This window comes from Tamandua tetradactyla, chromosome 17 (genome assembly GCF_023851605.1).
Source record: "Tamandua tetradactyla isolate mTamTet1 chromosome 17, mTamTet1.pri, whole genome shotgun sequence".
NCBI lineage: Eukaryota > Metazoa > Chordata > Mammalia > Pilosa > Myrmecophagidae > Tamandua > Tamandua tetradactyla.
Genome location: NC_135343.1, coordinates 36,905,653 through 36,918,032, shown reverse-complemented (window position 1 = coordinate 36,918,032; position 12,380 = coordinate 36,905,653). Strand labels below are relative to the sequence as shown.

At 37.4% G+C, this 12,380-nt stretch overlaps 2 protein-coding genes across 7 annotated transcripts in view; one reads left to right on the top strand and one right to left on the bottom strand.

Moving 5' to 3' along the window:
* The window catches only part of VPS54 (VPS54 subunit of GARP complex), a 177,840-nt gene extending 175,081 nt beyond the window's left edge, over positions 1-2,759 (top strand). For both annotated transcript variants that reach the window (XM_077134375.1, XM_077134374.1), the window contains exon 23: positions 436-2,759. In XM_077134375.1, coding sequence (XP_076990490.1) covers positions 436-541 — 106 coding nt within the window. In that variant the 3' untranslated portion in view covers positions 542-2,759. The remainder of the gene's footprint in view (positions 1-435) is intronic.
* The window catches only part of UGP2 (UDP-glucose pyrophosphorylase 2), a 60,635-nt gene continuing 50,513 nt past the window's right edge, over positions 2,259-12,380 (bottom strand). For all 5 annotated transcript variants that reach the window (XM_077134379.1, XM_077134380.1, XM_077134381.1 and 2 more), the window contains 7 exons: positions 11,897-12,082; positions 10,134-10,267; positions 8,657-8,954; positions 7,376-7,573; positions 6,543-6,785; positions 3,900-4,004; positions 2,259-2,794 (listed from right to left, as the gene is read on the bottom strand). In XM_077134379.1, coding sequence (XP_076990494.1) covers positions 2,687-2,794; positions 3,900-4,004; positions 6,543-6,785; positions 7,376-7,573; positions 8,657-8,954; positions 10,134-10,267; positions 11,897-12,082 — 1,272 coding nt within the window. In that variant the 3' untranslated portion in view covers positions 2,259-2,686. The remainder of the gene's footprint in view (positions 2,795-3,899; positions 4,005-6,542; positions 6,786-7,375; positions 7,574-8,656; positions 8,955-10,133; positions 10,268-11,896; positions 12,083-12,380) is intronic.

Sequence of the window (12,380 nt, the reverse complement as noted above, 5' to 3'; positions counted from 1 at the left end):
AGCTATGGAAAACTTGTCTTTGCCTTGATTTCAGTATTTTAATCACATCCATGTGTACTCTAGTGATAACCTATCTAAAACATTGTACTTTAACCTGTTTACTTTAACCTGTTATCTTCTCCTTAATTCATACTGTTTTAAAATGAATCTGATTTAAAAAATTATTTTACTAGGAAGAATTTATTTTGAAACTGACTCCAATATGCATTGGTTTATTCCTTTTCTAGACATTTGTTGTTAAAATAAAGCATCAAATGTCCTAATTGTGCTAGCAGGATGCCTGTTAAGAGAAATGTTATGACAATAGGCTCCTAGGAAATCTGAATTGTAGTTAATATTCTAACAGCTAGGCTAGGACTCTCATTCTGTGAGTGTTGCTACTTTAATTATCCAGATTCAAAGTATGAAAAAATAAATTTTCTTTCCAATATTTAGGTTGGTCACAGCAGATGTAGCTTTTTACACTGGAAATCTTCAAGCCTTAAAAGGCCTTCAAGATTTGGACCTAAATATGGCCGAGATCTGGGAACAGAAGAGGTGATGACCTACTGGAAAACTTAAAGTAGGTCATCTGACCATGGGAGATACACGTGTGAAGAATATCTGGACGCCTGTGACTCAAGAACTGAACCTGGAACCCAAAGAGAACAGGGGTAGGGGAAGGGGAAAAGTAAAGTATCAGTGCTGGGAAACTGACTTCAGTGGAATCTTATATAAGGAATGCCATTTTGGTGCATCCTTTAGTGAGGAATAACTGATCAGGTGTCTATAACATTTTTCATTCTCTCTGGAAACAGACTCAGGTTTCTTTGGACCAAATCCAAAAGAACACATAGCTGTAACACAGCTGTAGTTGACTAGAATGCTCTGTATACTTTATATTAAAAAAAAAAAATGCTTTGCATTTCTTCCAGTGCAATGAAATTCATATGGTATCCCACCTTATTTAATGATGGTACAATTTAAAATATTAAAAATCGTAGTCAATCTCTGTAGAAAGTTTTCTCTATGAAAGTAAAGCTATTTGAAAAATTATTTTTTTACAGATCTTTCTATAAAAAATAAAACCTCTTTTGATTGCTTGGATTTAGGAATTCAATTTTTGTTTTAGTGACCAATGCCAAGTTTCAGGCTTTGTGTGTCACATATCAAATCTTTCTACCACCATCATTTATCAGCTGGATTTAAGTCTAAATACATGAAAGCCTGATCACAAGTAATAAAGAATAATATACTTGCATTTATTTGTTCAACCACTAACTTAAATAGTAAAAAGAAGTGGCTTACAAAAGGCTGCAGTATAACTGCTGTATTTTTATAAAAGTATGAAGGGTTTTTTCTTTTTATTTGTAGCAGAGGGAAGAATATGAATTTAAAATCTGCCTTATGACAGATTTTAACATTTAGTTAACACATGAAGAATGGCCCCCTTGGATTCTTGTTTTTACGTTAATTTTGGTGTGAACAAAGACCAGGGAGAAAAAGAACTTTTAAAAATATTGACTGCTGTGTTGGAGCCAGAAATATAAGGTGATGAGTTAAGTTCTTTAAAGATTTTTTATTAACACCTACCTTCAAAATTAGAATCAGCAGCACTCTACAAATGAAGTGCCTGTGCCTCACCTCACACTGAGAATCTTGCCTACCCTGTTAGAGTGCCTAACCTTGTGGTGATTATGTACAATGAAATAGTTTTATTTTGTGCTCTTCAGTTTCCTAAAAGGAAAGTGTGTTTATCATTATAGGAGTATGTCATTGGTTCATAAACTGTATAAAATAAAGCTATAAAAAATTACTAGACTTTAAAAGACAACTTCTTTTAATAGTATACAGCATATTTTAAAATAAATAAAAGCAGCCGACTCAAAACAAGTATGCAGAAATTGGAAAATGTGATTGAGTGTAGAGAAAAGGCACAATTGACCTTCCAGCAGACTTGATTTGAAAGGTGATGCATGAACATTTTTCAGTGACAAGCACCTTTCAAGAAAGAAGCTTCAAAGAAAGGGAACATTTTATAAAGTTATACTACCAACCCTGCCCCCATCCCACTAGGCTAGAGAACAGAGATGTGATAGAAATGCCCAACCTCTGCCCACCCACCCATTTCAGCTAGGAAAAGAAACACCACTTTGTTTCAATAAATGGAAAGTCTATGGAAAGCATGGCAAATATCCCAGCTTTAGAACAAGATGAGAGGTACTAGATACTGGCAAGAACTTAAATATTCTAGGAGCAAATTTTCCAACTCATGTATGTAATTGTCTAGTAAGAGCAAACCATTTTATTTCACCATTTCATAAAGTTATCCTTGAAAAGCAGAAGTGTATACATGTATTGCTTCACAGCTTTATTTTTGAAATCACAAGCAATTCAAAGTGACCATTACTGAGGCATCTGTAAAGGATCTTCCAGCAGAACTACCCCAGTTTTAAGATTAAACAATATTGCACTTTAAGATGAACTTTCAGGATTCTCTTTTAAAAAAGAAAAGTATTGCTTCCGTCTGTGCTTTTCTTAGTCTAAAAAGCATACTGCAGAAAACTCTACTTTAAAAATTAACACAGCAAGGTACAGTAACCTTTAATCAGAAAAGTACCTGCCTATTTTAGAATCCTAGAGAACATTTCATTGTAAGAAACTATTTAGCCCATAATTAGTATAAAGTGTACAAGTATTTTTCAGTTCAGTGGTCCAAGATGCGAAGATTTCCAGATACAATCTTGTTCTCCAATACTGCCCCAGGTGGGATGTCAATTCTGTCACCATGATTTGCGATGATGATAACTGTTCCCTAAGTGACAGGGAAAACAAAAAGCAAGAGTGTACTTTGCAACTGCAACCAAAATGCAACTGATTCTATTAAAATTAGTTAGTTTATGTAAAACTGCTTTTACAATGGAGTAACTGTATTTATAAACATTAAACATGAAAAACAACATGTTAAGGAGAATTGTAATGTGTCCTTCTGTAGTAATCTTGACAGGCCCTAGACTCCTTGCCTCCTTATCAGAGGTAAAGATACCAACAGTGGGAAGGGGACTCAGTGCTAACAGCAGGCCTGGCTCTTGTGAATGCCTGCCTGAAATGGAACCAGCCTTATCCAACCTTCGGATGCAAACTAAAAGGTGCTGGTTTACATTTACATATGAGCTTTTTTTTTTTAAATAACAGTTTACTGATACATTTTTCATGGCTTAAGTAAGATTGTATAGGTAGTGTCAGCAATAAAGTAATATATTTTCTTTAATTTTTTCAAGAAGTTCTTCACCTAAGTTGCTTTAATGGGAACAAACACATGAAGTGGGAGATCTTTAAAGAATTACTTGATTAGGAAACAGCTGTTTGTATTTTTGGTTCTGAGCTTTAATACTTCTACGCATATTTCTTCCTATTTCTTATGCTAGGCTGGAGTGATACTCAAAATACCCAAGTAACTATAATAATATGAATGAACGTATTTATACTGATGACCAGAGATTACATATAACAGGAAGAGACCATTTTCAGTATACTTTCTACTCTTTCTACTTTCATGCAGATTCAAATAATTATCTTTAGTGAGCTAAAGCTAATTTATTGGTAATCCTATTTTAAAGATTGTCACAGTTCAATAAATAGCAGTTCAGTTATTAGTGCTTGCCTTCTAATGTGAATGCTATTTTTTCACATAATTTCTATATACAACAATTAATAGCTGTATCTTAACTATAGTATTAATATTAAATTTTGTGGTAACCTAATTCATGTGACAATCTATTCATTTTAAAAATGTGTATCTTACGTATATCCAGTACAGACTAAGAAGTACTCCTTAAAATAAAGCAAATTTAGAACTAAATAATGAAATCTGTTTTGCAAAACTATAAAGAACTATAATTTTCATCCAAACAACACACCTTTAATGAAACATTCTTGCCAAATGTCACATCTCCTGAAACAGTGAGGTGATCCAATTCAAGCATATCTGGTATACTTTCAAATCTCCTTAGGTAATCCTGAACCTTAAGGAAAACAGAAGCATATGCACTGTTTTAAAAATGAGTTAACAGAAAAAAATGGGTTTTAACAAGGTAGCTTGACTTGTGACATTATGGTCATTATGGCATGGGCAGAATTCAGAAATAAAATATCTTTCAAGAAGAACAGCAGCACAAATTATAAATCATCACTATATCTTTGTCTCTTATCTTCTTAGATTTACAAGCATTAGTGATTGTCCTTTATGGGCCTTATTTCCTGTTTCACTGAGAAAAACTGAAGTAATCAGAAAACTTCCACTGGCTTCCACCAGCACTACCACATGCTTGCCCCCCTAGAGCCTATTACTCTCACCCCTCCTAATACTGAGGCTGAACTATTTCTACCCCTCCCTAAGGCTAACCTTTCCACTTCTGCATTAGATCCCTTCTCTATGGGTCATTTTCCCCATTTCTCTGCTTTTTACAGCAGAAATTTGAATGAGTATCTATACTTATTCCTTCAAATTCCAGCCCCCGCCCCCCTTTTTCACTTTGGTAAGATATATACGACATAAAAATTTCTGTATTAACCACTTTGAAGCATACAGTTCAGTGGCATTAATTACATCTACAATTGTTAATCCACTCCAGTCAAAACCTCCATATTTATAAATCTAATACTGAATATTCAGGCTTCACCTTGAATCAGTAGCAGCATATGATAACACAGATGATCATTCCCTCTTTCTTGAAACATTTTCTTCAAGGGCTTTCAAGACACACACTCATGGTTTTATACCCAGTTCCTTAATTCCTCATCTGCAGTCTGCAGTCACCTTTGCTGCTTCATCTATGTCACCCCCATCCTTTATACCAGAAATGATTCAGAGCTCTTAGTTCTTAAACCTTTTTGCCACTTACATGTGCTGGCTTGCTCAACTCTTTTCTCATGGCTTGAAACAGCTATAAACTGACCACTCCCAAGTTTACTAACTCACATAACCAACTACCTATTCAACTTTCTCCACTTAAAAGTCTAATAGGCACCTCAAAATTATCTGCAAAATTGAACTCCATCCCCACTCTCCCTAAATCTACCCACCCAAGCCTTTGCCATCTCAGTTAATGGCAATTCCATGCTTCCAGTTGTTCAGGCCAAAAACCCTGGAGTCATCCTTACTCCTCTCCTCTTAACCTCTCTGACCCTCCTATCTATTCCAACAGCACATTCTGTAGGTACAATTTTCAAAATACCTCCATAATGAAACACTTGTTACTATCTTCACTGTTTCTACCCCAGTCCAAGCCACCGCTTCCTCACCAGGATTCCTGCACCAGCCTTCTCTCTGGGCTCCCACATTCCATCTTTGCTCAAGAGCCACCAGAGCAATCACTTCACCCTTCAGCTCACAACTCTTCAATGGCTTCTCATCTACCAGAAAAACAAAACTCCCCCAAAACTTACAGAGGTAATCTGGCCCACTCGCTCTGACCAGTTACCCACCCCCACCCCTCAACTTGCTCACTCTGCTCTAGCCACATTGTGCTCCTTGATGTCTCTAAGACATGTTCTTCAGAGCAACTGGTTATTGGTCCACTCAGCCCCTCTTTTCAAAATGAGGCAGCTAAAGTGCTTACCTCCCGCAAGCAGGAAGAGGGCGGGAAGAGGAAGGGAGGGTGAGGCTAAGATGGGGTAATGTTCAGCAATTCCAAATCAGGACAGGGAAGGTCAGTAGATCCTTACATCATCAGTATCCTCCCAGTCCAACTAGGCTGATAAAAGAGGCACTAAAGATCAGGGAAACTCATAAATCCCTGAAGCTATCCTGGAAGTCCCAGCCACCCACAGGATCCAGAATTACCCTCTTCAATATATAAACTGGCAAACACATCCATACCAGGTCCAAGAGGTCACGAGGACTAGAATAGACATGCATGACCTGGCAGGACTAGGCAGCCCAGCCACAGAGACTCATCCCTGTCACTTCATTAGTCTTTTATGTGATTAATTTTTTTGGATTCTCCTTACCATGTTAGGGTGGGCTTTTACTCTACTTGCTATTTATTCCCCCTGCCTGGAACACTTTTGCCCCAGATATCTCCATGGTGTACTCAAGTGCTCAGTGAGCTAGGCCATCTCTGGCCACCCTATGTCAAATCACACCATCACCTACCTCTACATTCCCTATTCCCCAACCTGCTTAATTTTTCTCCACAGCATTTTCTATTGCCTGGCTTTATTTTTGCTAATTCCATGAAGATAGGGATTTTATTCTGTTTTGTTTACTGCTAAGTCCCCAGCACCCAGAACACTGCACAGCACATGGTGAGGGTTCGAAAAATATTTGTTAAACCAGAATTAACCAATGAAAGAATTTGTGATCTAGGCAAAGACATAAAATGAAATGTTACAGATTTTAATGTTACAATCAGGTTTCAAAAGTAAGTTATGTCTACAACTGATCCCTTTAAAAGAAACCAAAGATGGCAGAATACAAGACATCAACAGTGGAGACTGTAATTAAGTCCTTTTCACATGTCTATCATGTCTTTATAATTAAACATTTAAGAAATGCGTACCTTTGTAAAAGAACTGCCTAATTTAACCAAGGGTACTGTAGGAAATTCCCGCTTTTCACTCATTGTCAAGGATCCTGCATTAAGGCTATAGAGGTTTGACATCACAAGCAAGAGATCTGATGTGGTTTTGACAGGCAGAAAACGGCTCCTAGGAACATTAATACCTAAAGAATTCTCAAAACTTTTAATGGCAGCTCCTACTGCAGTTTCCAATTGAATAACATTCAGGCCTCCATCCAAAGTCTGTAAGAAAGGAGGATTGGGGAGAGACACAAGTTTTAGACAGCTACAAGTTAGTTCCATGTGGGCTAGTTAATATTTGGTTTCAGGGAGTCAATGAAAGAAACAGAATTTCAAGGACTGACATTAACTGAGCCTACCACATGCTCAGAACTGACATTTACTGAGCCTACCATATGCCAGGCTTTTATACATGTCTTTATACATGTCTCTTTTCAGGCTTTATTCTTTTAAGTAGTATTTCCATTCTACTGATGAAGAACTGAAAGTTCAAATTACTCATGCAAGGTACCTGCCAATGGCCTGTAAGCATCAGAGCAACAGCTGAGACTAAGGTAGGTTCTCAACTTCTGGGTCCAGTGCTCTTTCTACTACCGTGGTCCAGGATCAAATAAAGGGCACCATGGCTTGGCACACCACTGGGACAAGCACAGATCCTGGCAGACAGAACCAGGAACTGGGGAGACTAACTAGGCAAAAAGAGTGACAACAGAACAGAACAGATGGACCACAGGCAACAGGCAGGGAGTCTGTGCGGCCTAGCATGATCATATGGACCAGGAAGAGCTCAATGGGCTGAAACTGTGGCTTACCTTTGGATTCACAATGATTTCCATGTCAATGGCATTTTGCTCCTGCAGTCTTTTAACTGCTGCAAGAGAGATCCATAAATTGTTTGTGTTAAATATTTTGAATTTTGATACAGACTTGAACTCATCGACGTGTGCTTTTGGCACTTGAGCAATTTCCACCAGTCTCAGTTTCCCTTCGTACTGAGTGAGTGTCCCACCCTAGAAAGGCAGAAAATAGTGAGTACCTCGGCATCTCCCAATCACAACTCACTACCATGTTAATAGACTACGGTTTTTATAAGAATCACTGCGATGCTTTTATCTGTAATACAAAAGCAACACATTTAAAGGCAGAACCAAAGAAAACAATTCAGATTGTCTATTGTTTTAGATGGCTTGTGCATAAAGTCCTGGAAGGATATGAGGGTCTTCCTCACTCCTAAGGGCTGTTACAGGAATTCCTTTTATCTCCAAACTACCACTCAGCACCAAACAGTCCTTCTACCACAAATCCTGCTCTGATTGGCTCTGGGAAAGGGGTTGAGAAAGGGGAAGACAGAAACACAAGAGGCCAAAGGCAACCCCAAGTGGCCTCGGCCTGGAGATGTTCTTGGAGCCAGTAGGCCATGGCAGTGTGGGCAGAGAGTGATGTTTGCAGGAGGTGTAAAACCCAGCCAGAGCCATACTGTTTTAGAATTCACACACTACCCACTTTTTTTTACTCCCTGTGCCTGAGTCATAAAACCTCACATGTCATTTCATCAAAACTCAAGGGTCATGACCACCAAACACACAAGGTAAAAATTAAATCTCTGCTTTGCATTAAAACTGCATTTGTTTTTTGTTTGTTTGTATGTTTTTTGTAACTACAGAGATATTAAAGGGACAAAACCAAAAAAATAGAAATATAAGCAAAAATAGTACATTTTCATTAAAGAGACGAACAGAAACACTTAAAAACCAAACTGAAAGAATATTAAAATCTGAACAAATTTACTGAAGTGTTTTCACATGTTTCAGATTCATCCTATGAAATACATGGAACTGTTTTCAGTTAAAATTACTGATATATATTTTAAAACTAAAGATACTTTTAGTACTAGTATCTCTGGATTTATAATACGGACAGAACTCAAGGTATACCATAGAATACCATTTCACTTTGTCTTACTATGATGTTGCCAAATGGAAATCTGTTCTGCTTGAAAAATAGACTTTCAAGTGAAAAGAAAAAAGTCTGAACTGTATAAGCTATAAAATGTGAAGATCTGAATCCCCAAACTGCTTCCTCTTAGTATTTACCTTTACATCCGCTCGCGTTTTATTTGTGACTTCCATGACAAATTCACAGCGTTTCCCATTGGGTGGGTTCATTAGATGATTAAGAATATAAAGATCCACTGTGGCACCCAGATTATCTATGTTAGACACAAAAATATACTCCTTGCCTTCTCCTATAAGAGTATCGAGCAAACCAGAGTTGTAAAAACTGGCGTAAATATCACCATGACCTGGGGGGTACCAAGCATCAGTATTTTCTCCTGAGTAAGATACATCCTTTGCCACAGGCAGTAAAGATTCTTTATTAATCCTTGGATACCTTTAAAAAAAAAAAAGTGGGGGGGAGTTATTTTTCAATATTAACTCTGTAGAGCATCCCAGATCTTCAAGTAAAACAATGCATTAAAATTAAATAAAATGTCCCTCCTTTCCTGAGTCTATCAATAATAAAAAATGATAGGTGATTCCATTTAAGAAAATCCCTCATATCTGTATTTTCTAAAATATGTTCTCTAGAAAGTAAAAGTTGCTGCATAAAAGTATTCCATGGTCATACAGATGGTAAGACCTGTACTATATTAATATGTTTTATGACTCTCCCAGAGGGGGGTTATATTTAAATCATTTCTCTCAAACTTATTTAGTTGTGGAATTTTTCTTTTCCTTGAGATCCTATTTGGGAAAAGCTGCCGATTCTTAAGGTATATTCAAGGGTGGTTCTTTATCTGTTCCAGAAAATTAGCAGCAAGTTAGCGTCCGGGGACATTTGCCTTCCTCTAGGGAGAACACAGGTCAGTGCTGGAGATGGAGAAGGAGGGAAACAGAGCCACTAGCACTGTAACAGACTAAAGACAATCAGAACATGGAAGTAAAGCATCTGTATCCCATGGGAAAATAGATTTGGGGAGGGAAAAAGAAATAAGCAACTAATGGTACAACTTAAGAATATTCCTCCAGTACAAGTTCATATAGACCTGTTTCTATCCTTAAATGGAAGCTTTGTTTCCCCGTTACTTGGGCTTCATCGCAACTCATTATCTGAATTTCTTTTTACTCTCTTCTCCACAAGCAGAAGATTTTCTCCAGAATTAATTCAAATATCCCCAAGCCTATTCAGCATTTTGAGGACATCCCTTCCCATAGGAAAGAAAGTTATCAATATTGTACAATATAGAAAGATTTTCACAAACACACCTGGAGACCAAATATGCCCTCCGAAAAGTAAAATCCTAAACTATCCTCAAAATATTTGGAACAGAGTTCAACATAAGACCCAAACAGATACTTCTTTTAAGAACTTTAAGAAGTGACAGAACTGCAGAGTGATTTATAATAGTCACATATTTATTAGCAAATATTATGTCTTTAAAGGCTGCAAACTCTTGCAAATGTTGGTCTTTGGCACAGGCACATCTTGAGGCTGCTGTAAATAAACAAGACAAAGTCTCTTTCCTTCCCAGAAATAATAACCCCAGAGTTCAGTATTTATTCCTCGTACCTGCTTTGATTAAAAGTGTAGATTTTCACACGACAATGACTATACTTCTGTAATATTTTTTTTGTATCTTCATCTGTGTTAAAAGAGTTCATTAGAACCAGAGGAACATCTGTATTGTAGGTTTTGTTCAAATGCTGGGGAGGAAATTGACAATCAGATAGATTACCCATATTCACTTTTCTTTTGCTTAAAAATGTAAAATTAACTCTTAATGGTTAATCAAAAAGTATCTATTTAAGTTAGTCAAATATATAGATTTGACATAATAAAAAACTGCTTAGCATAAAGTCAGACATTCTGTAAGTACTTCACCATGCACCTGTTCATTTAGTCAACTCTTTGAAAGAGATGTCTGCATTTTATGGATGTCTATACCAAGGCCCAGAAAGATGGGGAGTCAGCCCAACAGCCAGGACCATGGGCAGCCTGTCCCTGGAGCTGTGTGCAGTGCACAGGACCACGTGCCTTCCCGTGTGGACGAGTGCTGACTAAATGTCTTGAGCACTGTGAGCATGAAAGCACAAATGTTGTAAAGACATGGCTCCCTATTCTCAGGACTATGGTCAAGAATTCTGAATTACACTCCAAATGAAATCTCTTCAGTTTCCAAGAACTGAGGCTTCATGGAGTAGGAAGAACAGAGTCTTAGAAGTCAGTCACCTATGTTAAAATTCTGGTTCTGGTTCACTAGCTAGTAATTCAACCTCTCTGGTGCCTTCTTGGTTTCCTCATGGAGATGATGATAATATTTACCTCATCAAGTTGCAGGGAGGAACAAATGAGTCAATTCATGTAAAATGCTTAGAATAATACTCAGTGCATGATAAATGCTAGATAAATGTTAGCCACAGTTACTGCTAGTATTGTTATTGTGGTTGCCAGCACATACTAGGCACAAGGGACAAAGAGAGGATAGAGAGTGAAAAAAGATAGGGCCACGGCCCAGAACAGCTTACAGTCAATGATTACTAACTTCATCATCAGAGAGAAGCCAAGAATAATGAACACCTACAGCATCCAACCAGTTACACGCACTCCACCCTAGCCTCTCAAGAGGGACTAAAGAAGCCAAATCACCTCAGCCTAGTGAAGGCTGCCACCATTAAGAAGGGGGGTTGGGGAGCAGGAGAGCGCCCAGGGGAATACTAACAGATCCAGAGATTTCAGCAACCAAAGATGAGATTTAAGGTCTAAAGCTTCTACATCACTCTAAGGATTTGCCCTTAGGAGAACTAAAGCATATTTATACAAACACAGAGACTAAAGAAGAGCAGGCTCCTTAACTAGCTCACATTCACATCTGCTACATTTTATAGTGTAACATTTGTAATAAACCTAAAAGAATGATTTTTTACAGTGTTTTTATTGATAAAACAACATACAAACACATTCTTAACGTACAAACATTCCATACATGGTGTACAATCAATGGCTCACACTATCATCACATGATATTCATCATGATCATTTTTTAGAACATTTGCATCATTCCAGAAAAAGAATGAAAAAGAAAAAAGAGAAAACTCATACATACCATACCCCTTGCCCCTCCCTCTCATTGACCACTAGTATTTCCATCTACCCAATTTATTTTAACCTTTATTCCTCCGATTACTTATTTTCCTACCCATATTTTTTACTCATCTATCCATAGCCTAGATAAAGGGAGCATCAGACACAAGGTTTTCACAATCATACAGAAAAAAGATGATTTTTGTATATCTTATTTTAGCATCTCATGAGAAAGGCGAAATGTTACTCACCTCAATCTGCTGAACTGTCAGATCCAAAAAGGTGTTCTCATTCCTCACACCAATTAGACTTTTAGGGCCTTTGCAGCCCATGCTGGTTCCCAAACCGCCATTGAGTTTCACCACCACTAACTTGTTCAACACAGAAGATATATTATCAGGTAAGCCCCTGGCCTTTATTTTTTCATAGGGTTGAATCTAAAAGGAAAAAAAGTCATAGAATTAATCCAAACAGCCTTATGAGAAGTTAAAGCAGATAAAGTTTTATCTTAAAGCAAGCTTTCTTAAAGTTTTAAAGTTTCAACTGACTATCTTTTAAGGACACAAGTCCTTCTGGTTTGAAATCAAGTACTTTCAAGCTACTTTTCTTGCACACAGTAGTTTCAGTAGAGTAAAAGAAAGGGGGAAAAGGTATAGTCTTCAAATATCTGTCTGGCTGGTGAGACCACCCAAGTCTCTGGGACTACTCTCAAGAACTCAGAATGCTCAATTTGCA